At 31.0% G+C, this 14,664-nt stretch overlaps 2 protein-coding genes across 2 annotated transcripts; both read right to left on the bottom strand.

Annotated features, from left to right (window-relative positions):
• Positions 1 to 5,634: 5,634 nt before the first annotated feature.
• Positions 5,635 to 7,453, bottom strand: LOC139517264 (uncharacterized). The gene is made up of 4 exons (XM_071308107.1): positions 7,299 to 7,453; positions 6,855 to 7,031; positions 6,431 to 6,565; positions 5,635 to 6,090 (listed from the first exon to the last, which is right to left on the bottom strand). The coding sequence occupies exons 1-4, from the start codon at positions 7,390 to 7,392 to the stop codon at positions 5,933 to 5,935; spliced, it is 564 nt and encodes a 187-aa protein (XP_071164208.1). The 5' UTR covers positions 7,393 to 7,453; the 3' UTR covers positions 5,635 to 5,932.
• A 2,129-nt stretch (positions 7,454 to 9,582) lies between these two features.
• LOC139517263 (uncharacterized) lies at positions 9,583 to 14,358 on the bottom strand. The gene is made up of 4 exons (XM_071308106.1): positions 12,795 to 14,358; positions 12,253 to 12,426; positions 10,403 to 10,540; positions 9,583 to 10,077 (listed from the first exon to the last, which is right to left on the bottom strand). The coding sequence occupies exons 1-4, from the start codon at positions 12,889 to 12,891 to the stop codon at positions 9,914 to 9,916; spliced, it is 573 nt and encodes a 190-aa protein (XP_071164207.1). The 5' UTR covers positions 12,892 to 14,358; the 3' UTR covers positions 9,583 to 9,913.
• Positions 14,359 to 14,664: the final 306 nt, after the last annotated feature.

Raw genomic sequence — 14,664 nt, 5'->3', positions numbered from 1 at the left:
ATTAGTATGGCGTTCATTATCACTGGACTAGTATATATTTGTTTAGGGGCCAGCTGAAGGACGCCTCCGGGTGCGGGAATTTCTCGCTACATTGAAGACCTGTTGGTGACCCTCTGCTGTTGTTTTTTATTTGGGCGGGTTGTTGTCTCTTTGACACATTCCCCATTTCCATTCTCAATTTTATTGTAACAGAATTGCCAAAAAAATATAAATTTATTGAAATTATAATAAGTACAAGAATATGGCAAGCCGTTGTGGAATTTATTCCCTATTTATTAATATTAAAAAATCATTTATTTATATTGATAAATGATTTTGTAATATTAAAAAATATTTATTAACATTAAAAAATAATATTTAATAATAATAAATGATTTATTAATATTAATAAATAGGGAATCCACAACGGCTTGCCATACAAGAAAGGTGATTTTTGTTTTTGTTTTTTGTTTTTGTTTTTGCTTTTTTTTTGCATTTAATATTATTTTCAATTTTGTTGTAAAAAATTAATACGTCATTAATTTGTTTGTTTAAATATATTAAGAATTGCAAACTATCAATATGTTCTTCATGCTTCTCTTTTTCTTATCGTGTTGGATTATTTCTGTATTCAGTCTTACATGCATGCTTTTTTTATTAGTTGTTAGTGGCTTTGAACCAGCTGTCAGTAACTGCGAGTACTCTCAGATCTGTACTTACTGTCTTGTTGTTGTTGAGGGTACCATACAATCAATTTGGTATATTACGTTTTATATAGGGAGGGTGGTAAACATAGTCTAATGCTTATATTTGCTTTCTTATCAACCAAAAGAAAAAAAACGTAGAAATGGAAAAATTTTGGGCAAATGATCGATTGCTGGTGAACTTATAACTTCAAAGTTAAACAAAGTATGAAATTCATATGTCCAACTATCATGAAAGTTTGATTATTTATACTTGTTAGTATATGCGCATAATTTCTCTATTTGCAGTAAAAACCATCTACGGTGAGATATATAAACATACATGCTTTGATACTATATATGCCCTTGAATTTTTACTAGATAACATTTTTGTTCGCTTTGGGGATTCCGTATATCGTCAGATTATCGGAATCCCAATGGGGACTAACTGTGCACCACTTATTGCGGACCTGTTTTTGTATTGTTATGAGTTACAATTTATGACAAAAATAAGCAAAGACCCATCGAAACAACATCTGATAAACAAATTTAATAGTACTTTTAGATATTTGGATGATATTTTGGCTCTCAATAATGACGACTTCAGTATGTATATTAATGAAATTTATCCTGTTGAACTTACTTTAAATAAAGCTAATACTAACAATGACCACTGCCCTTTTCTCGATCTTGATATCTATATCACTAATGGAAAGCTAAATACTAAAATTTATGATAAAAGGGATGATTTTTCATTTCCTATCGTTAATTATCCGTTTTTAGATGGTGACGTTCCCTTGGTCACCATCTTACGGTGTTTATATATCTCAACTTGTACGATTCGCTCGCGTATGTAACAATGTTTTAGATTTTAACGAGAGAAATTTATGTATTACTGAAAAATTATTACACCAGGGTTTTCGATATCACAAACTAGTCAAAACATTTACTAAATTTTATCATCGGTATAAAGACATCATTCGTAAATATAGCTCAACATGCAGACTTCTAATACGTTCAGGTATTTCGCACCCATTTTTTTATGGAAATATTCTTTATAAAGCACAAAGGTGTCAGTATTCACCTCAGAAACATACAAAACCTTTGAATAGACTTATTAAGAAGGGATATAATTATGATACTGTTGTCAAGTCATTGAAAATTGCATATTTTGGCGTTAATATTGAGTCACTGATAAGGTCTTTGCATCAAAACTAAAGACATTTATTCTAAAAACAGATGTTGGCCTGACACGGGTTATGTTCTTCTCATATATGTTATGATGGTATGATACTAAACCCCTAACGGGAAGGATTGTGCCTGATGTTCATATGATGAAATCATAATCTTTCAGTCAGTTTAATTGAAGTCTGGAGCTGGCATGTCAGTTAACTGCTAGTAGTCTGTTGTTATTTATGTATTATTGTCATTTTGTTTATTTTCTTTGGTTACATCTTCTGACTTCAGACTCGGACTTCTCTTGAACTGAATTTTAATGTGCGTATTGTTATGCGTTTACTTTTCTACATTGGTTAGAGGTATAGGGGGAGGGTTGAGATCTCACAAACATGTTTAACCCCGCCGCATTTTTGCGCCTGTCCCAAGTCAGGAGCCTCTGGCCTTTGTTAGTCTTGTTTTATTTTAATTTTAGTTTCTTGTGTACAATTTGGAAATTAGTAAGGCGTTCATTATCACTGGACTAGTATATATTTGTTTAGGGGCCAGCTGAAGGACGCCTCCGGGTGCGGGAATTTCTCGCTACATTGAAGACCTGTTGGTGACCCTCTGCTGTTGTTTTTTATTTGGTCGGGTTGTTGTCTCTGTGACACATTCCCCATTTCCATTCTCAATTTTATACAACTCATGACTTTGCGACATCGAGTCAAATTCGGTGTCCGCACAGGAAATTAAAAGCCAGCTATAACTAAAGATATGCAAGCCAAATTTTGAATGGTTTTCTGTAACAGTTGTAATACCATCAAATGATTGTCCGGCTGTATACGAAAAAGGATCGAAAAAATCCCTTGAATTTTGCAGTTGTAGAATTAATTCTACATTACATTGCAGTAAAAGTAAACATATTCTGGGTCATCATTATATATATTTGGTGTTTCAACGCACCATATTTCTTTTTTATTTGGTGATTCTATAGAATATGTTGAAACTTGAGGGTACCAGGTTACTAAAGCTTGTACACAAGTAAAAAAAAGTAGTGATAATTTGATTGGTTAACTATCAGTGATGTTTTTTTCTTCTTATAATATGCAATGAAATGTCATGTGAAATTATGTTTAAAGTAACGGGCAGTATAAAACTTTACTCACGCCAAGTATTTCTTTATTTGAAACAAAGATAAATACTGCACATATGTTTTTTATTGCAAATTTATCAAAGACTAATAGGAGAAAACAATGGTGGTATTACCCATTTGTTACAATTTCATGCTATTAAGGTGAACTACTAAAAAAAAAATGATCTGAGTGGATTGAGTCTCAAAAACATATTAAATGAGAAAAATGCAGTGAAATAGACCCCTACCATGAATATAAGAAGTCAGATCAAGCCATACTTATTGTTTTGGGTAGCTTTGTCTGACCTTTTCTCCTTATTTCTTATATTCTGCTTTAATAAAAATATTTTCCTTAATCAATACTTTAATAAAGGAGCCTGTTATTCAGTGGCTGTCGTTTGTTTATGTGTTACATATTTGTTTTTCGTTCATTTTTTTATATAAATAAGGCCGTTAGTTTTTTTTCTCGTTTGAATTGTTTTACATTGTCATTTCGGGGCCTTTTATAGTTGACTATGTGGTATGGGCTTTGCTGATTGTAGAAGACCGTACGGTGACCTATAGTTGTTAATTTATGTGTCATTTTGGTCTTTTGTGGAAAGTTGTCTCAATGTCAATCGTACCACATCTTCTTTTTTTTTTTTTATAGAAAGTTAAAAGTAAATGAAACTTTTTTTTCAGTAGTCACAGCAAATTATTCAATAAAAAGGATGCTTTTTATGTCCCTCTCTGGAACGTGGTGTAAATTTAAGTTTGTCGTAAGAACTTGTTGAAACCTCCTTGGTGTCAGTAAACTTGTATATATTCAGCTTGAAATTTCAATTACTCATTTATCATAACATTTCAAACATAAATGAGTGAAAGTTACCACAATTTTTTTAAAAAGTTATATTTTGAAGAAATGAGAGGTATATATGGACCAAAAAAGTTTTAATAATGAAGACAAAGAGGTCCATTAGTTGTATGTATCATCCTAGTCATCTATTGTATCATATTCCACTGTTTGTAGGCAAATGAGATGAATACTTGGATCATTTATTTGTCCACACTATATTCTACCAAGATGAAGCCTAATTTGGTTTTTCGAAAACAATTTACTGGAATCGCCGAGATGTCGTCTAAATAAATTCAGGTGTGGTCTTACTTTGTTAGTTCCTTAAATTCATATTTTGGAAAGTTAAACTTGAACATGATTTCCCTAATTCACGCAGACCAAGAAAAAATTATAAGAGGAAGGATATACTATCATAGAAATTTAAAATACGTAATGTGTATTTTGATTGATTAGTCATCAAAAAAAGTTTCAGTTTGAAATAAAACGTGCGGAGAACATAATTCAATACAAGGGGGATTGTGATACAAATTGAGTTAAAGTGCATTAAACTTTATACTAACTATAATTTACATTCCACCATCAATGGAAATGTATAATGTTCCGGACCATATGAGTATTTGGACCATACGCGTATGGTCATGACCATATGCGTATACTCATATGGTCGGACCATATGAGTATATACTTGTATGGTTATTAACGGGCCGGACCATATGAGTATTTTGACCATATAGATATTTTTTTTTTCAAATATGCATTACAAACGTTTCAATAATACAATAAACTTTGTCTGAAAAAACAATGATGGTTATACATGATAATGTATTAATTTAAAAGGCTACGTTAAAATTAAATATTAATGCAAAAGTTAATTTTCATCGCTTATTACATTCTTGCATGTAGGCTAACGGCGACATTTACTTCCACACGGTAACATAACTTTTTTTGCGTTTGCACGTCATGGTTGTGCACGATTCTTTTCAGTTACACCTTTTGTTCTTTAATATCGTAATATGCACTACAATACACCATATTCACAAAACAACTTAAATAAAATATGTACCGCTTGCCAGTGACTTCTTGTGTAGAGTTTATTGAGAAATTTTTGGAAGTTATCTTTTCAAGTCAAAATATTGCTATTCACTCGTAATAACAAATCGATAATGGACATCGGTATAAAATGTGTTTATTATAATTTAATTTTGACTAGGTAGTAAAATTAACTAATGAACGGTCATACCATATGAAGAGTTTAGAAGTATTCAAAGTAAACTGTAACAGAGTGTTAATTACCCCGACCATACGCGTACGGTAGGACCATACGCGTATAGTCGGACCATATGAGTATATACCCATATGGTCATGACCATACGCGTATGGTCCAAATACTCATATGGTCCGGAACATAATGATTGTTCTACTATTTGCATAACGATATTATATGCGTGTCCGATTTCAAATTCTGATTCATAAAAGTTTAACATCTATTCTAATCTTATATATTTCAGTTGTAAAATGTGAAAAAAAGGCACTTTTTTGTAAGAAGAAATACATTTTTACCCTGCCTTTTTTTTTAAGTTGAAATTCTGTGGAATGTTATTACGATTATGCTAAAACTGAAAAATGACACAGTCAGATTGTTTGAGCTAAATTATTCAGCCTAACGCTCCAAATTGATCATTATATATTTAAGTAGAAATGTTTTGGTTAACTATTTCCTCTACACGGGAAAACTCAGATTATTATGGAACGATAGAATTAATGATGTCGAAAACTAAAGAAATGAAAAATAAAGTCAAATTAAAGTTAAAAAAGTGAAATTATGAATGATTCAGAAAAGAAAGCTATTAAATGCAAGATATTTTTTATTTTATATGATTAAATACAAACAAAACAAAACAAAAACAGTATAACATTAAAAATCACAATAATAACACTCGTGTTATTCATCTTTCTCAGTTCAATCAAACATATTGCACAATCCACTAGGTTAAGTTGCTCCTTAATTTAATTTGGGATCGATATTTCAGTGTCTATTGCACACTGATCGATGTCGAAGTGCCAAGGAGATAGGATGTCGGGAGATCCTGGAGTCTCTTTTTCATCTTTAAGATCACATTATTTATTATGTTAAGATGGAAAATGTCAATTCTTTTTGTTATTTTTCACTAAGTTTGCCATTTCCTTCATGCTCTCAAAGATTCCTTCACCTGTTGTTGCGCACGCTCCATGAATGTACCATTTTCTGCCAGTCATTTTCGGTAAACCAAGACCATCTGCCACTTCTGATGGACTCATAGATCCTGTAAAATATAAAAATCACAGGTCAAATAAATAATTATTATTTTAATTTTGTTAAACAACTATTATTTATGATGCAAGTAATAATATCTTAGAAAATAATCTGTACAGAATTTTATTTCTAAATGATTAAAAAGTCCAACTATACATATACCATTTCTTAATGTTGGCATGCTGCAAATTATCACATACCAATATATGAAAATCAAATACATGTGTCTACGTACGACATTGACGTTTTAAAAAATATTTGAAAATCTTTATCAATCAACAACTCTACCTAGATGTAAATTAAATTGGTATTATTGTTGATTGACGAAAATGTCAAACTTATTAACTTACGAGGTAAATCTTGTTTATTGGCCAACACTACAACTGGAACACCTCTCATTTCATCACTGTTGAGAATCCCATCAAGTTCATCTTTAGCTTCCGAAAGTCTCTCTTTATCGTTACTGTCAACTATATACATCAGACCTGAAATTCGAAAAAGATACGTTTCAGATTCAGCATTTTTCACTAAAGTTTAAACAATATGTTTGTGTGTTTTTTTATTTATTCGTTTTCTGATCACATTTTTAAATAATATTACATTCACTACTGTACATTACATAATAATTTAATTATTTTTAACTGTTATGAGTTTGAACACGCCGTTCTATGGCGTATTTATAACATGAATATAGTCGTATGCACAAACAAAAATACAATAATGTTCTTTGCGTCGAAGGAGGATGAAATTATGTAAAATGTTGAACAAATTTACCTTCTGTATTCTGATAATAATGCTGCCACAGTCGTCTGATTTTTTCCTGGCCACCAACATCCCACACGGTAAAGCTGACACCCTTCACTGGACTGACGGTCTCAACATTGAATCCAATGGTAGGAATTGTATGAACACTCTCGTTTAATTTTATCTTGTACAAAATTGTTGTCTTTCCTGAAATCAAAGAAATAATAAGAAGTGAACTAAAAGAATATTGAATCAGCCGTCAGCTCACGATTTAATTGACTACACTTAGTAGGTAATTGAAAATATTTGAAAATATGGCATGTGGATTGCAGTGCTACTATTTTAGGTCAAAATTGCTTGTATCGGAAATATGATAATTTAACACGACATTTGTGGTTCTATACAAAAAATTTATAAAGCAATTTGAAAGAACAAATCATATAAATAAGTCATATAAAAACAAAATTAAATTACCTGCTGCGTCCAATCCTAACATCAGAATTCTTGCTGGTGTAGATCCAGAAAATTCAGAAAATACATCGTACAATTTAGATAACCACAAACCCATTTTGTAAACTTTATTTGTCTACTAGTTCACTTCTTCACAGCCTTCCGAAATTGAATATAACTGTTAGAAAATCTCAGCCTGTTATAGTTAATTTTAAAGCGCGATTTCGTCATACATGCCATTTGAACACAACCAAGTCGTACTATCCAGCAATTAACTTCCAGCATGGCAAGTTTGACAGAAATTTTTAAACCTATGATTAACGCGTTAAAGATCGAGGAGTATCGAATGTTAAATAACATTGCACCATGACGACTGAATAAATAAATAGGTATTTTCCTAAATCGACAATATTATCTATATATAGATGTAGATATAAACAACAGTTTTCTTAGCAGTTAATACTATGTCTTTATTTCTTTATTATTGTATAATATTGAACTCGGCGAAACGAAAAATAAGGTACATTCTTGTATACTAAAAAAAAGAATATGTGTATATCATCTAGATTGCTATATAAATATAATTTTATGGAAATTAAGTAAAAGAAAGGCAATTGGTTCCGTCGGCGTCGGCGTCGGTGGCGGCGGCGTCCACAAATATTCACTCTGTGGTTAAAGTTTTTTTTAAATTTTAATCACTTTCTTAAACTATCCTGGATTTCTACCAAACTAGAAAAGAAGCTTGTTTATGGTCATAAGATAGTATCCATAAGTAAATTTTGTAAAAATCAAATTCCGTTTTTCCGTATTTTACTTATAAATGGACTTAGTTTTTCTGCTGGGAAACATTACATTCACTCTGCGGTTAAAGTTTTTAAAATTTGAATAACTTTCTTAAACCAGCCTGGGTTTGTACCAAACTTGGACAGGAGTTTGTTTATGATAATAAGATAGCATCCAGAAGTAAATTTTGTAAAAATAAATTTCCATTTTTTCTGTATTTTACTTTTAAATGGACTTAGTTTTTCTGCTAGGAAACATTACATTCACTCTATGTCTATGGTAAAGGTTTTTAAAATTTTAATAACTTTCTTAAACTATACTGGGTTTCTACCAAACTTGGACAGGAGCTTGTTTGTGATTATACGATAGTATCCAGATGTTTATTTTGTAAAAAAATAAATCCATTTTTTCCATATTTTACTTTTAAATGGACTTAAATTTTCTGCCTGGAAACAGCACATTCACCCTGTGGTTAAAGTTTTTTAAAATTGTATAATAACTTTCTTATACTATTTTGGATTTGTACCGAACTTGGACAGAAGCTTGTTTATGATCAAAAGCTAGTATCTAGAAGGAAATTTGTTAAAATTTTGTACCTATGTATCTGTATTATACTCATAAATGGACTTAGTTTTTCTTCCAGTAAACATAACATACAGTCTGCAGTTAAAGTTTTTAAATTCATAAACTATCGTGGATTTGTACCGAACTTGGACAGAAGCTTCTTACCATCAAAGAAGAGGTATATTTTAATTGATGTTTTTTCCTCATTCTTATTGAGCCTGCGATTAACAGCGAAAGTAGGCAAGACTTTTGGTTCCGCGGAACCCTTACAGATTTTTTTTAAATTATTTTTTTTGGCATTCAATTCTATTTTCAATTTTGTTGTAAAAAGAATACGTCATTAATTTATTTGTTTAAATATATTAAAAATTGCAAATTATCAATATATTCTTCATTCTTCTCTTTGCGTTTCTTTGATTATTTCATTTTCATCTCAGCCTTGTAAGAATAGTTTTATAGATTTTCACTCTTCTTAGTGTAGATTCTTGCGACGAACAAAAACTACTCAAGGATGCTTATATCTGTTTCTTTTGTCATGTATAATTTTTAATAGGATTCATGTTATTCGATCTCTCTCTCTCTCTCTCTCTCGCACACTCAATTTCTCTCCCTTTTTCTTTGTGATGTTTGTCCTAAGCTTTTCTTGTTTTAATTGTAGTCTCTATATTTTTTTTTTAATCCACAAGGTTTTGATTTTCCCCTTAAAATTTTCATCCTTTCTTATATTTTTGTAAATATTTTACCAACAAACCATAATTTGGAGATAATTAATTTCAGAAAGTTACAACTTTATTCAACTCCTGATCAAATATCTATCTTTTACTTATGTTCAAAAGAAATCAGTTATGTCAATATTATTTTGTGTTAAGGATGTATTCTCCTGGCGGGAATTATTTTAAAAAATTGTGATGCCAGAGAAAAATATCAATGAATTTTAAAAATGTTATAATAAAATATAACTATGTGAAAAAATTGCACTTACAATAAGTAATTTTAGAGTAATAAAATGTTCAATTTTCGTAAGCAATCCGGTAAAAAAATCAGATTAAGAAAAAAGTTTAATTCCAGAAATGTTTGGCTCCTTCAGAGGTGTACATCCTTAATATAATGACATTTCCAATACTCGTTACATGTCAAAGTATAAACATTTCATACACAGCTATTATTTTTACACTCGACAAGTATGTTATGAGTCCTGACCAGTTGAAAACACTAAAATATGTTGTCGTCATTTCATAAACACAATATTCAGATATGTTTAAATCGACAGTCAAAATTTGCTGTAGTCGTTTTCACGTTCGTATCATATTTGTCCTTTTAATTGCTTCTATCAGTAAAGTGATGCTCTCTATTATTCCACTGCCTGTCTTGGCACACATACCATGTATGAACCATTGTCTGTCCTCTATCAGACATAATTCAAGGCCTGATGCCAGATCTTTAGGAGTTAAAGTATCTATTAAATAAAGAAAAGATTTTTTTTTTAAAAACATTTTCATTTTTGCGTGCATTTAAACTACATTTTATTTGTAGATTCAACGAGAAAATCCATGGTAGATTTATTTAGCAAAATACCAAAAATGATTGCAAGTATTATCATAATTTTACAGAAAACAAATGATTTTGTAGTTATTGTCCCAAGATGCGAAAGATTATTGAAAGTGCATTTGGATAGAAAACATATGTTTTGAGATAACCCCTCTGCTTTATTTGACATTAGATCCATGAAAGTGGCAACATTTTTTTCATTCATTATTGTTATTTTAAGAATGGTGACTTACTAGGTAGGTCCTGCTTATTAGCTATAACCCCAAGAGGAATACCTCGTGCTTCCTTACAGTTCACTATGTAACGATGGAGGGCTACTTTAGCTGAATGCAATCTTTTTATATCGCTGCTATCAACAACAAATAAAATACCTGTAAAATTTTCTTTTTAAAAAATTTATTTATTCATAACAATACAAATAATAATTACGAATACACACAATATTAACAACAAAATAAACGAATTAGGTATATATCGACATCTTAAATAATCACTCAAGCTAATTAAAAATTCATATCTTTATTAACTCGTACATATCTGCATGAAAATAACGCAATCATAGATTTATATTTCATTTAGATTGGTTTACCGATAAAGTTGAAATTCAAGGCAATATTTGGCCACAAAAGAGGGACAAAAGATACAAAAGAAACAGTCAAACTCATAGATCGAAAGTAAACTGACAACGCCATGGCTAAAAAAGTAAAAATAAACCTTGTTCTTTGCCTAAAATAAGGAATTCGCTTCAAAACCCACTATCAACTGTTATATGTTAGCATTAAGGTTTTAACATATTTGCATGTTTAGTGCATGGCAATAAAACTAATGTCCGTCACTGACTTGTCATATAAAACTTTTCAAAAAAAAATTTTGGTGGTAATTTCTGATCAGATTTTAATCAACTTCAACTTGGTATCAATAGAAGCAGAGTTTGCACATAATCATTGCACAGAGGCTTGCAAAAACGGTTGACGAATACATTTGGCCATGCACATCTAGATTGAAGTGTCTTAAAAAAAACGTTTTAAAAAAATAGCAACAATCATCAATTGTTCTTCGGATTTTATTGATTAAAAAAAATATCTCATGAAATACTTTTAATTTGTTGTCTCTTATCTAATTATAATGCCTAATCACATTTTTATATCAGACTTTCGGATCATTGAAATTCTTTCAATTGTTTTCATCAACAATACAATATTTCAACTAACATAACAATATAAATTCACAGATCACGAAACCCGATAAATATGGGTGCACACAGAGACTAAAAGCTGAAGAACGATTGTTTTGGTAAAATCATTAGAATTCGTTTAGTTTAATATCGTTTGCATGTTGAGCAGGAATCTGTATCAAACCATGTTTCGAAGTATCTTTGCATTGGAATTAAACACGTTTATTCTAAAACCAGTTGTTGGCTTGATACGGGTTACGTTCTTCTCATATATTTCATGATACTATGATACTAAACCCCTAACGAGAGAGACTGTGCTTTATTTTCATATGATGAAGACAGACTCTTTCAATCTGTTTAATTGAAGTTTGGAGCAGCAAGCAGTCCCTTGATAATTTTTGTATTTTTATAATTTGCTTAGTTTCTTTTGTTACATATTCGGACATCGGACTGAGACTTCTCTTAACATGAGTTTTACTATATACGTATTACTGTGTGTTTGTTCATTCTATATTGGCTAGAGGTAAAGGGGGTTGAGATCTCACAAAACATATTTAACCCCGCCGCAATATTGCACCTGTCCCAAGTCAGAAGTCTCTGGCAATTGTTAGTCTTGTTTGTTTCATTTATGAGATTTGGAGTTTATTTTCATTGAACTAGTACATACTTTTGTTTATGGGCCAGCTGAAACCCGCCTCCGGGTTAGGGATTTTTTCGCTGTTTTGAAGACCCATTGGTGGCTTTCGGACTGATCTTTAGTCTTTTTTTCTCTTTGGCACATTTCTCATTTCCATTCTCAATTTTATTGAAGAAGCTTATTTTTTCTTTTTAATTTTGTATTATAACATCATGCCTGAGTGTATTCGAATGTAGAAAATAGATATTGGATACAGTAGTTATATGTCTAACCTGATGCATCTACGAAATAACGCTTCCACTCGTGTCTGATTTTATCCCCACAACCAACATCTAAGATTGTTAAATATATGCCTCTGAATGTATTAACTGTCTCTATGTTAAACCCAATAGTAGGTAATGTCTCAGAAGTATTATTTTGAAGCTTATATAATAACGTAGTTTTCCCTACAAATATTAGAAACATCGTTGGTAAGGTCAGATAATAATAATTAGAAATAAGTTATATAAATCAAATGGCTAAATATCGGAAATTTTTGTTGTAACTTTATTATATTTAATGTAAGCTGGTGCAAACTTGACAACAAGGTTTCTACTTTGAACAATTATTGTGCTGTGTTATTGTTTTTCTGTTTGTCTTTTTCATTTTTAGCCATGGTGTTGTCAGTTTGTTTTAGATTTATGAGTTTGACTGTCCCTTTGGTATCTTTCGTCCCTCTTTTGATGCTATTGCTGTGCAAACAAATAGTTCTCTTATTTTACTTAAATTGAGACGCCAAATAAGTATTCTTCCAATAATTATTATTTATAATTACCTGTTGAGGTTAGACCTAGCAGAACAATCGTCAATGGTATCGGACCACTTGTTAATTGTTGCCAAAATTTGCTCCATTTTGATAAGCACATTCCCATATTGTGAATATTTAATTGAAAATTATATCATGATTATTAATCTACGTGATTGTATTCTGTCATCAATGCCGGATGTCAACTTCCATGTTTCCCAAATTATGACGGGACCACTTCCTACCATTTATACGTTTAGAGAATAGAGAAATCGATCAAATACAATACGTGTTTGTGTTAGTTATTGTACTTTTAGATTCTATTTAGTTTTATACACGGACATATTCCAGCTGTTATTAGTTTGCTTCTCAGCTGTTGCCTGTTAGCATTATTTTAAAAAGAAGATAGCAAGCAAATAAATAATACGGTTATAAATTACACTTACTTTTATTGAGAACAAAATAAAACGACGTCAACGGACCTTACTAACTACTGCAGTAGAAGGTTTACTAAACTTTTGTTACGGAGTATATAAAGTTGTATATATTATACAAGATCGTCGTATCTTTCTAGACAACACTAATTAATGAATAGTACTCAAATGTACAGCTACTGTTAAATTGATTAAGATAATAACCCAACGTTGACTGCTGTACCCCTATTTTTGACATTTTTACCTATTACGTCAGTTTGTTTTGTTCACTCATCGTTGTCAATATAGTTGAATTTCATACGACTGTCATACAAGTGAGAGGTTAATCTAGATATAAAACCAGGTTTAATCACCATTTTCTACAAAATAAAATGCCTGTACCAAGTCAGGAATATGACCAGACAGTTGTTCCGTATGATGTGTTTGAACTTTTGATTTAGACATTTGATTAGGGACTTTTCGTTTTGAGTTCAGTATTTCTGTGATTTTACTTTTTACACTACTGTTGTCATGCTCTATTTTTGGAAGTTTATTTTACTACTAGTATCATGCACTATTGAACTTACTCTTTATATGAACAGTTATTGAAACTTGGAATTTTCCGAAAAACTAAGGATGTTCTTGTCCCAGGAATAGATTACCTAGCCGTATTTGACACAATTTTTTGGAATTTTGGATCCTCAGTGCTCTTAAACTTTTTAGTAGTTTGGCTTTGTAACTATTTTGATATGAGCGTCAAAAGACAAACAATAGCACATATGACACAACATAGAAAACTGAAGAAAAAAAACACGAACCCCACCAAAAACGAGGAAGGTTTTACACTGCTAGTGCCATGTTCTATATTGAACTTTCACTTTATCTAACAGTAACTGGAAGGTTTCCCACTGCTATTGTCATGCTCTACTCTACTAATAGCATGCTCAATTGAGATTGTACTGTATCTGTACAGTTACAACTAGTAGCATGCTCTGTTGAAATTACACTTCAGTATCTTAACAGTTAGTACATGAAGGTTTAACACTACTAGTATCATGCTCTATTGAATTGGCACTTAACAAATTCCGAGACGGCCTTTAGCATCAAATATAATAACTACAATTTCATAATCAATGTTTTACTCTATTCATTGGGATGTTAAATCGTGTTTTGTACAAATCTTTTCTATGTATTTGGTCTAGGTATAAATTTTATTTCAATTCGCAGTTCAATAAGATAAGATGATACAAATTAAATAGTAAAATAATCAAAACAGAAACATAACGAAACAATAAACGTATATAACGCTGCAATTACAATAATATACTAGCATCTCTCTTTAGCATTTGTTTTATAAGGTAGCGGCTAGCCGATAAATACAAGGTATAAATTAATCATGGCTTGGGTAACCGCAACAACTACCAAGTTAGCTCATTATCATAGATAGAGATAAACTGTAAGCAGCAATAATGCTCAGCAAAGTCAGA

The sequence above is a fragment of the Mytilus edulis genome, chromosome 3, assembly GCF_963676685.1.
Source record: "Mytilus edulis chromosome 3, xbMytEdul2.2, whole genome shotgun sequence".
NCBI classification, from domain to species: Eukaryota; Metazoa; Mollusca; class Bivalvia; order Mytilida; family Mytilidae; genus Mytilus; species Mytilus edulis.
Note: the sequence above shows the minus strand (reverse complement) of the source record. Positions and strands in the feature narration are given on the sequence as shown.